General features: G+C 40.1%; 1 protein-coding gene across 5 annotated transcripts in view; it reads right to left on the bottom strand.

Moving 5' to 3' along the window:
- The window catches only part of ANO4 (anoctamin 4), a 275,780-nt gene that overhangs the window by 122,383 nt on the left and 140,100 nt on the right, over nucleotides 1-13,297 (bottom strand). For 4 of the 5 annotated variants that reach the window (XM_084880421.1, XM_084880417.1, XM_084880420.1 and 1 more), the window contains exon 3: nucleotides 10,053-10,142. The exons of the other annotated variant lie outside the window; for it this stretch is intronic. In XM_084880421.1, the coding sequence (XP_084736547.1) occupies nucleotides 10,053-10,142 (90 nt within the window). The remainder of the gene's footprint in view (nucleotides 1-10,052; nucleotides 10,143-13,297) is intronic. 5 annotated transcript variants of the gene reach the window in all.

Below are 13,297 nucleotides of genomic sequence, written 5' to 3'. Positions count from 1 at the left end.
CCAAAGGTGACCTACTTCCTGGAATGTGAGAATATATTTCTTTTACAATAGAAGGGACTTTGTGGGCATGATTAAGTTAAGGGTTGTAAAATGGGAAGATTATCCAGGATTATAGGGGTGGGCCAAAGTAAATATAATGGAGGTGAAAGGTCTAAGGACACCTATTCTGTGCCAGGTACTCAAGGACAGGTACTCACACTTTTTGAGGAAACACCATATGTTCAGTGTTGTGGGAGGTATCAAGATCAAAGACAACTTCTCTGACCACCCTATGTAAAGAAACTCCCCCTCCCCCAATTATTCTCCATCTCCTTTCATTGCTCATTTCCTTCATAGCACTCATCACAATCTGTAGTTATACTGTATGTTCATTTCTTTACTTGCATACCAGATATTTACCCTATTATGACGTATGTTCCATAAGGGCAGGGACCCTGTCAGTCTTGGCTAGTGTACAGAGGTCCTGGAATGGAGTAAGCCCTCAACACTCTTTGTTGAAAGACTGAATGATGACCTCAGAGTGGTCATTGTCTAATGATATCTGAAATTTGCCTTTTCTCTGACATTCTATGGCTCTAGGACCTTGCATATACGTTTTTCCTAACATGACTCTTATTCACAAGCCAGGAGCTTCTCAGTTTCAAGTCAATACTGATTAAATTTTCAAGTACATAGTGATTAAATTTCAAGCAGATATTGGTTAGATTTGAACAACAGGATAAAACAGGATTTTAACAAAGTCAGAAGACCTGATTACTGTTCCAAACTCTACTACTTAACCGAGTGAATTTGTGCTCCTGTTTTCTCACTGGTAAGACAGGCATAGAAAATTTCTCTCTCAAGGTGGCTGAGAGGGTTACATAAGATAATGTAACATTAGCAGGTGGCAGATGCATACACAAAAAATGTTGGTTTGTCAGCTGTATATCTTGAACCTTATATTAGCCTTTTAGCCTTATCAATACAAGAAAGCAGAAGAGAGATATAGTCAATAGTATTATGATAAGTATGAACAGTGACAGGTTACTAGACTTAGTGAGGTGATTACATTGTAAGGTATATAAATGATGAGTTACTATACTGTATATATAATCTACTATAATACTATCAACTATCTTTAATGTTTTTTAAGTCTAAAAAATATGGAATTGTTGTTAAGAGGGATAGACTGGGGTGAGATGTAGGATAAAGGTGGGAGCTAAAGAGGACACTGAGATCCACCTCTATGTGATTGGCTCAGACTGTGGAGAATTCTAGAATATCCATCCATCCTTGAGAACTGCCCTGTGCTTTAGTCAAGGATAGACAATTACCAGGTCATCTTCTGCCCGTATCACCTCCTGGTGCAGGCACAATCAGTCCAATAAAGCCCTCTCCATCTGGGTTCTCAAATGGACCAAACTGTCCCCCTGGAGACATCTGGCATTGTCTAGACACACTTTTAAATTATATATATATATTGATTTCAGAGAGGAAGGGAGAAGGAGAGATAGAAACATCAATGATGAGAATCATTGATCGGCCACCTCCTACACACCCCCTACTGGGGATTGAGCCCACAACCCAGGCATGTGCCCTTGGCCTGATTTGAACCTGGGACCCTTTAGTCCACAGGCTGATGCTCTATCCACTGAGCCAAGCTGGCTAGGGTGCCAAGACACACTTTTTATCATCAGGGGCAGTGCTAGTAGTATCTAGTGGCTAGAGGCCTGGAATGCTGCTGAACATCCTACAATGCACACAGCAGCCCCCACAACAAAGAGTTATCCAGCCCAGAATGTCAATAGTGCTAAGGTTGATAAATTCTTCTTGGAATTAAGGCCCCAACTATTTGATTGTAGAGAGACCAGAGAACCCGGAAAAGGGGAATGAGCCTTATTGTGCCCACCAGAAACACCTGTGAAAGTCATCCTGGAGCTGATGCCACCTGAGTGCTCAAGAGCAGCCGGTATGTCAGGGAAATCTGGTTGTTAGAGAATAAGTGGTATTAAGGCACCATTATTACCTGCCAGGCTCTCAAGAGCTTCAGCAGAGATGAGAAATGCTGAAGTCAGACAATGCTCAGCTGGCCACATGCTCAGAAAGAGTATAGAATACAGAGACATTCCCACAGACCGAAGAGACATGTGCCCGTCATCAGCATTTCACTGTTGTTGTTGATCTATCAGCTTTATTTTTTTTTTTAATATATTTTATTGATTTTATACAGAGAGGAAGGGAGAGAGATAGAGAGTTAGAAACATCGATGAGAGAGAGTCATCTATCAGCTGCCTCTTGCACACCCCCTACTGGGGATATGCCCGCAACCAAGGTACATGCCCTTGACCGGAATCGAACCCGGGACCCTTCAGTCCCCAAGCCCACGCTCTATCCATTGTGCCAAACCGGTCCCGGCTGATCTATCAGCTTTAATATAACAAATTTTAGAAACAAGCTACAATATCCTTTGATGCAACTTACATTATTTTCTTTAAAGAGAAAACAACCCCCGAGTTTTTAAGTTAATCAATTTTGTAAAATCTATTTATTCAAAAAGTATTTATGGCCAGACACCGTGCTGGTCTAGGAACTGGGCTCATGTGCTGGCCATGACAGGCATGGCCCCTGTGTCATCCCAGAGCTCACTGTCCAGCCACGATGGGAGCACGGTCTCCCTACCCACAGGCACCAACATCACATCCAAATAAGGTCACTTGCTAATGATGCAATCATCTTCCTTATATTCAAATAAAAATATGTTTGAAAAGTACATCCCTAGGACAGCTCTACTATTAGGTCCATAAATAAGAAAGGGAGCCAAATGTTCGGAGGAGCCAAGTAAGAATGACCAGAAGGAGCTCAGCTGGTTGGAGCACTGTCCCACACACCAAGCAGGTTATGGGTTGGATTCCCAGTCAGGGCACATATCTACGTTGCGAGTTCAATCCCTGGTCCAGGCCTTTATGGGAGGCAACTGATCAATGTTTTTGTCATATCGATGTTTCTTTCTCATTCATTTTTATTCTCTCTCTTTTTCTCTCTCTCCCTCACTTCCCCAAAAATCAATAGAAATATTATATCCTCTAGCAAGGATTTAAAAATAAATAAAAAGACTGACCAGAAGGAGAGAGAGTGTGAATGCAAATGCAAACATTCAATGCAGCCCAAATACTGGACCTGCATAGCATTTGGACTCAGAAAGGGCTGTGTGAACAGAACTGGGCAGCTAAGATGGGTCAGGGTAGCTGGATACCAGGCATCAGGGAAAGCAATAATTCTGCTTTGCAAAAAGCACTCAGCCTAAAAAAACCTGGAAACAAAACAGCAGTGACATGCAAACGCATATAACAGCTGAGCAAGGGTCAAGAAATTCAAATTGCCCAGGAAGATAAAAAAAATCAGCCACAGAGTCTGAGTAATTCACCCAATTCAGCACAGCAAAGAGATTTCTGAGGGCTGGCTCGCTATACAGGATTACAGTTATTCATATGGAAAACAATACACAAATTAATAAGTAATAATGCAAGAATAAACTCTGTGTTTCATGTGCTCACAACCGCAAACCTACTTTTGCTCCACCCTGAGAAATCAGAGGATCAGTGTTATAATGGGGGGACAAACGAAAAACAGTAAATACATTTTAGAAACAGTCTAAAAGAGAATAAGAAATAAAAAATATATATATATAAAATCAAACAGCTGGACTCACTGCTCTTGTCTTTAATTCTCTACTTTCCACATGCAGCAGAATAACCCTACCTTGTATCACAGGACAGGGGTGCTTTGAGCCCAGAGTTTTCTGATGCAGAGAAAATAAAGTGAAATTATAGGTCACCAAAGACATGAGAGGGCTGAGCAACATAACCTATGTCTCTGTTTGTTCAAGTGCCAGCTCGTTATACTGTTTTTGTCCTCAGTTCCACATTATTCCATCTGATACTCGGGATTCTGAAGGCATTGCCTAGTGACCTCAAAGCCTCCTTAGAAAGTGCCAAAAAGGGGGGACACCTTCAGGAATAATTTAGAATGCAAAAATAACGTGTTTACATCTCCATTAGAATGCCTGCCCGGGTTTTATAGCAGGTTCGTCTTTGATCTAGGGCACCTTTTAGGTGAAAGCTCAACATAGCTCCAAATTTGCTGGCAAACATGAGGCACACAGTATCCATTTTTAAATAAATAAAAGCTAGTTAGAACATTGTATAAACTGTTTTTCTTTTCCTTCCTAATGAGCTATGGGAGATCATTTTTAAAAATCTGTTTCTCTCTTGGGCTCAAAGATTAAATTTAAAGAAAGTGAGAATAGACCACAATTTATTGAAAGCCGACTGCGTGTTGAAAATCGTCAGTTCTGTCTAACTGGCTTCTTTCTTTTTATTGGAAAGCGTTCTATTATTCTTAAATCATAGGCTTTCAAGAGCAGGAAGTCATTTAACCACCAAACAATCATGTTGTCACAGTTCTAAATAAAGCTAGACTTTACATCTAGAGCCTGACAGATCTGACACGTTTTAAACTGGAACAAATAGATCAAATGAAATGTTTTTAAAAATTCAGGGAAACACACAGACTCAGCACAGCTTTGAGCGCCTTCGCTGGGATGTTAAAGACTAAACACCACTTAGCATTTATATGACCCTTGCAAGCCTAGGACTTTCTAGATGTTCACTACTCTTCTAACGAATCTGAGAACCTCCCTAAAGCAAAGACTGCCTGGTTTATACTACTACTAATTTTTTTAATTCAGAAAACTCAAAATTAATGAAGTAATTAGAGAGGACATAAATCCTTTCTTAGCTGCCTTTATTCCTTTCCAATAGGCCAGTGGTTTTCAAAGTGTGTTCCCTGGGACCCCAGGATCCTTTATGGGAACTTCAAGAAATCATGGAAGGTGTAAGAGGTAACTGAGTGGGCAAAGCCCTACATTCTCTACCCACCAACTCCACCTAACCCCACCCCACCCCACCCCACCTCATCCCAAATAGCCCAGTTATCTGTTTTATATATTGAGATGATACATGAAAATATACTTGGGGGGGGAGGGAAACAACTGATTCTCCTGCTATAAAAAGTTTGCAAACTTCCATTCATGTGTTATGGCAACATTTAAGTGGTTACATTAACACATCCCCACCGAAAAACTGGGGTAAGAAAGCTGGGATCCTCAGAGATACAAATCTGAGAGCAGGCACTCTTTTTCTGCCACAGAAAGGTTACTTAAAATATTTTGAAATTAAAAAAAAAATGTGGGGTCATTAAGAAAGTAATTATATCGGCATTTCCTGGCTCCCTAATGATGCTGTGTATAAAACAGAGTGCCGATCACAGCCCGGGGTTCCCACCAGACACTCTGCAATGCGGCCAAGCCTGTCCACTTGTTCCTGGGACAGCATGTTTCTTAATGGAAAGTTCATCCAACTGGTACTTGGTTTTGAAGAAGAGACAGACGCCTTCATTAGTTCTGTCACAGGGCAGACAATGAAGCACCTATTACAACCCCGGGAGTGATAGTTAGAGGTCTGTGTGCCTGACTCGAGCTTTGCTCAGTAACCTTGGTTACCTCTTCGCGACTTGAAAAGAGGTCAGTGATGTGCTGCATTGAAGATCCTCAAAGTCTACTGAACATAATTTTCCCTTCTCTGAAAGGAGCATGAGCTGTGGATTCAGACACGTCTGGCTTCCAATGCTAGTCCTCCCTCTGAGTAGCTATCAGAATCCGTTATTTAACTTAAACTTCTTTATCTTTTAAGTGGAGATCATACCATTCACCATGCACCATTTTTGACAGGGATGAAGACAAGGAAGCAGCCCACACTTGCCCGGTGCTTGCCAGGCACTACACTAAGGGCTTTGCCTGGGTTTACTATAACTGTCCCCCTCTTACAAATGTGGAAATTAAGCAAAGAGAATCTAACGCCAAATAAAATAATGTAGGTAAAAAGGTCAACCACAACCAGAGCTGCCAGACAAGTTAACTAGTTCAATACATGCCAGCCCTTCCCTCTTCCCCATCTTCTCCTTTGAAACAGCATGACCGTATGGACTCAAAATAAAATTGGAAATCAGAGCTCAAAAAATTGGACTCCAAATGACTCACTGGATGTCCCTGAGAAATGTCTCAGTCTCCTCAGCCATAGAAATACAAAGAGCCATCAATGGAGGAGCAATTATATGATTATGTGGGCATGTGTGTGAGCACAGAGGGTCAGGCTCTAGGATAGCAAGCATCGAACAATCCTTCCAACTCCCAGCTCTCATGTCAAACACTCTGCTCTTTGCTCTCTTTCCCTCGTTAGAACCTAATGGACTAGAACACAATAATGTCTGCTAGGGTATGAATGCCACTCAAGAGTACCCACATGGCCCCGGTCGGGAAGCTTAGTTGATTAGAGTGTCGCCCCCATATGTGAAGGTTGCAGGTTGGATCCTAGGTAAGAGCACATATAAGAATCAACCAATAAATACATAAATAAGTGGAACAATAAATTGATGTTTCTTTCTCTTTCTCTCCTCTCTCTCTCCCTCTTCCTCCCCCACCCCTCTTCCTCACTCTTCCTCCTCCTCCTATCTAAGCATCGCCCAACCAAAAGCTCAGGTTTGTAGAAAACAGAAGCCAGGAACTTTAGACAACACAAAACTCTGCTGAAACAAAAGAGTTCAAGAAATCTTGTTGCCATCCCAGGATGAGGAACAAAGAAAGAGAATAAAGAAATGGGGGAAATTACTTCAAGGAACACATGAGAACACACACACACACACACACACACACACACACACACTTGCATTGTACTGCCACATATAAATGCTTTTGTTCCTAGAAAGAACCAAATTATTTTCAATTTGAACAATGAAACAAAATGTGATCTGTGACCATTTTAATTTTTCATGAATTAAACTATACACTAAACATTCAATACTACTTTAAGGTATTATGCCTAGCACAGTGCCTGGCACATAACAGGTGAGATGGATAGGTGGATGAATGAATAGAGTAACTCTTTTTTTCCTTATAAGCTGTATATCTGAGATGCAGGAAGTTGAGAAACAACTTATGGATGGCCACCTTCTCCAATGAATCTTTTTTTTGAATAGATGAAGCTATTCTAAGGGCATAATAACTATAAGAAAAAATACAAATATACTTTACAATGTAGAAGCATAGGGAGGAATTCTTACATTAAGATGTAACAACATAGTAATAACATTTTAAAAATCCAAAGTAGTTCATTTTTCTTATTTATTTTATTTTTTCTTTTATTTAGCAGAACAGGGGTTGATGTAGGACTAAATATTGCCTCTGTCATATATTACCCATATGTATCTCCTGGGGAGATAGACTCAGTTTCTTCACTTTTAAAATGGAGAAATTAGCCCTGGCCAGTGAGCTCAGTGGTTAGAGGCTCAGCCTACACACCCAAGCGTCGGGGGTTCATTCCTTGTCAAAGGCACATAGCTGGGTAGCAGGCTCGATCCCTGGCCTGATCGGGGCTCATGTGGGAGACAACCAACCAGTGTGTCTCACATGGATGTTTCTCTCTCCTCCCCCCTCCCTCCCTTCCACTCTCTCTGAAAAGCAGTAGAAAAAAAATACCCTGGGGCAAGATTAAAACAAACAAATAAACAAATAAAATGGAGAAATTTGTATCTGCTATTACTTAGGGTCGTTTTGAAAACAAAATTCTTGAGTTTGGCCTATCTCAGACTCAAGAAATGTTACACACACACACACACACACACACACACACACACACACAGACCTATCTTGATCTTGAAGGCCATACATATATTCCACAATATTCTAAGAAATGAACTCTCTCTATCATCATGCTAAAAATGTAGGAGAGAAGTTTTACTGATGTTTAAATCCTATAGTATAATTTTTTACATTTTACATGTTGATCTCTCAAAGCTTTTCATAAACAGTAATCTAAGGTACAGTCCCTTGAAGAACCAAACTATACATTTTTACACTTAGAAGTTTCAATGAACTGGTTAAACATCTGAAGCACATATGAAATCCAGATAGAGACTGAAGGTGAATAAATAGCCCAAATCTTTCCTACCAGAAATAAACCAGGCTATGTGAGCAGGTTCCCAAACCTACTTAGAATAAAACTTAGTTCTTAACATAAAAATAAATAGATTAGAAAATTCTTAAGCCAATAAAAAATTTGATTTGCATTTTAAAATGAAGTAACACTTTCTTTTTCTTATTAAATTTAAATATTAAGTACTCATAAACTTAAACTCTTCTATCTGTTCATAACGAACTCACCATTCTAAACTACAAAACATCATATACAAACATCTTTACTAATATGTGCTAACAAAAATTACTATAAAAATAGTCTCATAAACATTTAGTTAATTTTGATATAAATTCATTCAGCCTTAAAAAAATTCATTTCCTGACTTGCAGGGAAGCCACTGTATCATTTATTAAAATATTTTCTTATTGATTTTTATAGAGAAAGAGAGAGGGACAGAGAGAGAGAAACATCATCTATCTGCTGCCTCCTGCACAGCCCCTGCTGGGGATCCAGCCTGCAACCTGGGCACGTGCCCTGACCAGGAATTGAACCAGTGACCTCTAGGTTCATGAATCAACGCTCAACCGCTGACCCACTCCAGCTGGGCTAAAATATTTTTAAGTCCTTTCGGCACTGAATGCTTTATCATCTTTCACATCAAATAATGTAATTACATAATTTTATAACTTTCCATGAAAAGTTATTTTCTGTCTAATGTCTATTGATTTGGTTTTTTACTTTTTAAAAAGATACATTTAATGTTAAGAACTAATTTAAGTTATAATCAATCTGTATATACTTGGCCCTTAAAAAGACAATTTCCAGTCAAATTAAATCAATATTTATTATTAATTTGATTTTTATGCTCCTTGGGAAATTTTTCTCTTTTCTTCATAAACCTAATCTGAAGGGACTGTCCAGCTAGAACAAATAGCTGGTCCTCTTACACTCTTCATCAAAAATATTTCAGCCTCATCTTCTTCAACTTTAGGATCCTTCACCAATGTGTGTTCAAACACCTATAGTGAGCACATTCATGAAGGAATTAACCCTCCATTCTAGTTTGGCCTCCATTATTTATCAGATCACCTTGATACTTTACTTCTCTCACCCTAAGCTGTCTGAACTATAAAATGGAGACAGTATCTCATAAGGTTGGGAGGGTAGTATAATGACAAAAGGGGGTCATTAAAATGCTTGAAATTGTTTATTTAAAACTCACATACAAATGCAATGTCACAAAACTCATCATAGCAAAAAAATAAAAATTGCTGTTTTTCTTTATGTAATGCAATGATCTTCACATCCAAATCCTTCAAATGCAACATTGCTATGTAATGAGGAGCGTCATTAACTAGAATTAGAGCTCCAGTAACAAAACAGAAATCTAATGACTTAGTATGTGATACTGCATCACCCATCTTCAAGGCTAAATCTAGAACTGGAGTGTAAATGTATTAATTATGGAAAAATTCCTAGTGAAAATCATAAAACCCAAATAAAGTAGCCTAAGAAGAATAAACCTTGGTTAATCAAAATGCTTAGAAGAGAGGTGCTCAGTTCTGGGTCACAGCCCATCATCAATGGCTCCTGATGCCCGTTTTGGAGAATGAATTCTTAAATTTGGCTTACTGCATCAACACTTAATTTCTAGTACTTATATCTCAGCAAAGGAATAGTATTCTGGTTTGTTACAGATTTTTCTTTCGGTGTTATTACTCCAGGAATCTAAAAAAATCACAACACCCAGTGATTTATTAAATAGTATAGCGTATTCCATATACAGAATTTAAAATTCCACCACAGTTTTCCACCAGGCTTCTTCAAAGACCCCAATATTATATGGTTCACCATTTTACAAATTAAACCTGCATTTCACTCACCATCTCTTCTGGTCTCAAACTCTTTAACCAATTTCTCCTTTGAGACATCATTGCATTTTTTAAAAGTTTGGCATCCAAGGTTTCTAGTTTTAGGGGCCCTTCCCAAGTATTATAAGAGTTTCTTCTTTCACGATAAATGTAAAATGTGAGTGAGACTTACTTTCTTGAATTGCATTAAGAATCTCTGAAAAGTCCACATCACTCTTTGGGCCGTCGGGGAGAATTTGCATATCCAGCTGGTAGCCTCCTTCTAGAGAAACGAAAGATATTCATGGAGTTTGCACTGGTTATCAGAAAGCCCAGCATCAGGTCCCAAGGAGAAGCAATGTCAAACCCTGAAACGAACAGCCAGCTGCTTTGCCAGGAGTCTTGGACAAAGGATTCTTTAAAAATGAAAAACATTACCAGCCATTTGCTCCTTGTGGGACCAAAAAGGTTTAATTGCATTTCCAAGGTAAAAATAAGGCAACTACTTTATTGAAATACCACATACTTGCTAGTATTTACTGATGACTTCCTGGGTAAAGATTATTACATGGTAGTCTATCCCCAAGGATATTTAAAATTATTTTCAACCTTTACCTGGCTAATAAATGACATTCAACACAAACATTGTATGATACCATTTTCTTCAAAATTATAACAATTCATTTGTAGGGAAATGTTTAATACTAGAGGCCCGGTACACAAAATTCGTGCATGGGGGTTGTGTGTGTCCCTCAGAGCAGCCTGCACCCTCTCCAATCTGGGATCCCTCTCACAATCCAGGACTGCTGGCCCCCAACTGCTCGCCTGCCTGCCATCCTGATTGCTCCTAACCGCTTCTGCCTGCCAGCCTAATGACCCCCCTAACCACTCCCCTGCCAGCCTGAATGATGCCTAACTGCTCCCTGCAAGCCTGTTTGCCCCTAACTGCCCTCCCCTACAGGCCTGGGTCTCCCCTCAACTGCCCTTTCCTGTAGGCCTTGTTACCCCCAACTTCCCTCCTCTGCCAGCCTGGTCACCTCTAAATGCCCTCCCCTGCAGGTTTGATCGCCCCCAACTACCCTCTCTTGCAGGCCTGGTCCCTCCCAACTGCCCTCCCCCACTGGCTTGATGGCCCACAACTGCCCTTCCTTGCAGGCCTGGTCCCTCCCAACTGCCCTCCCCTGCTGGTCATCTTGTGGCAGCCATCTTGTGTCCACATGAGGGCAGCCATCTTTGACTACATGGAGGCAGCCATCTTATGTGTTGGAGTGATGGTCAATTTGCATATTGCTCTTTTATTAGATAGGATAGAGGCCTGGTGCATAGATGGGGGCCAGTTGGTTTGCCCTGAAGGGTGTCCTGGATCAGGGTAGGGGTTCCCTTGGGGCATGGGGTGGCCTGGGCGAGGGGCCTGTGGTGGTTTGCAGGCTGGCCATCCCCCCCAGTGACCCATGCAGAGGCCCTGGTATCTGGGATTTATTTATCTTCTATAATTGAAACTTTGTAGCCTTGAGTGGAGCCTGGGCCTGCCAGGGTGTGCAGAAAGCTTGGCTTCCTCCATTGCTGGGGAAACCCAAGCCTCCTGCTCACTCAGTAGCTGTAGCCATCTTGGTTGGATAAATTTGCTTATTTGTTCCTGATTGGCCTGTGGGTGTAGTGGAGTGATGGCTAATTTGCATATTACTCTTTTATTAGATAGGATTCTTGATATCATAGAATAAAATGTATCATGATTTTCCCCCTCAGTTATAATTTTTAAAATTCATGATATAGCAGAAAAGCCTATCAGAATATTTTTATTTATTGTATCATGTACCCTCTGGTACTAGTTTTATCTAATGTATTTTTAGTGTATTCTAGAGAAAGATGATTTTTATGCTGGCCCATATACTTACAAAACATTTAAGGAAGTCAAAGAAACCAAGATATCAAAAATAAACCCCCGAATGCTTTATAAAGTACCAGTAAGAACTTCTCCAGTTTGAGGAGTCTGGAAGAGCTAAAAGCCAGTGCTAAAATAAACAGATAAACAGAAAGTGGGTATGGCTTAGCTTCCAATATTTTTGTAGAAATAATTCTTTCATATGCCCAGGAATTATTTAGTCTTGAATTAAATTTTAGTTACCACCTCTCACCCCCTCAAATCAATAAGACACAGTCACTGCCTTATGGGGAACACTCTTTCTAGGAGAGAAATGGACACAAGTAACTTAACAGCATAGAATGTAAGCTTCAGGAGGGCAGGAACTTTTGTCTGCATGTTATAACCCAGTACTGAGAACTCTGTGTAGGGGCACAGAGTAGGACCTCAACAAGTGTTGAGTGAGCCAATGAATGAGGCTCTGCAGTAATTATGAAACAAAGGCAGTAGAGCTACAAGTAATAGGCTCAGATTCTGGAGTCAGGTAGAGCAGCACTCAAATTCTTATTAGGTAACACCAAGTCTCAATCAATCTTAGTTTCCTCATCTATAAAACAGGGATGATAGTAACAGTCTCACAGAGTAGCCAGGAGGACTAAATGAGATAATGCATGAAAAGCCCTTGGCTATAACACAGCCAGCACTCAGTAAATGGAAGCCATTACTTTACCATCCATAATCATTTATTAGAGCAGCATGGGCCTTTATATAGAAACTACGTAGCCACTGACTAATGAGAAAAAAGCATCAGCCAGTTCTCTGGGGCACCAATGTGCCTTTCAGTGGTTGTCAAGCACTGCAGACACAGCCGTGAACTTGGTAAATGAATGCATGCAGCTGGCTCACTGCAGAGTCTGAAGTTACCTGTAAGACGTAGCTCAGTGGGACAGAACAAAGATGCCTTCTTGCTGGCCCAGATTTAAAAATGGGTTATTTGCTTTCCCTCCCCATGGCCAGCTACTTTGAAAGTTCTGATGCTTTTCAACCAAGGCCAATCACTGTTGTTCTGTCCAATAACCAAAGGCTTCACAATGAGGACACACACACACACACACACACACACACACACACACACACAGAATATTCAGTACTGCCTGTTGGTCAGGCTCTGTGCTATGTACTTTATTATTTCATTTAGTCTTTATAACCTTGAAAAGGAGGTGTAATAAGAAGTTGTAATTTTCCCAAAGTCACACCGCTACTGAGCTGTAAAGATATAATAACAATCCATGCTCTTAACTAGTCATTAATACCATCTCTATCCAAGCAGTCACAACATATGCTGTTAGAAATAAGAGAATTGCATTTACCAATAGCCCCACATTCTAGTACTTTATGTAACCTAAAAAGCAAATGACTTTTTAGACTAATAAATAGAAGCCTAATTTATTTACTGATTGTTTGTCACAGTTAGCAATTCATAAGTTCAAGTAGTAGTTATGCCTACTAAATAACTACAATTTTTATTAACTAAAATTCTACAAAGTGTTAATATTTTCTTTATTTTGCTGGAAGAC

Source organism: Pipistrellus hanaki (assembly GCF_964339955.1).
Source record: "Pipistrellus hanaki genome assembly, chromosome: 3".
Classification (NCBI taxonomy): domain Eukaryota; kingdom Metazoa; phylum Chordata; class Mammalia; order Chiroptera; family Vespertilionidae; genus Pipistrellus; species Pipistrellus hanaki.
Note: the sequence above shows the minus strand (reverse complement) of the source record. Positions and strands in the feature narration are given on the sequence as shown.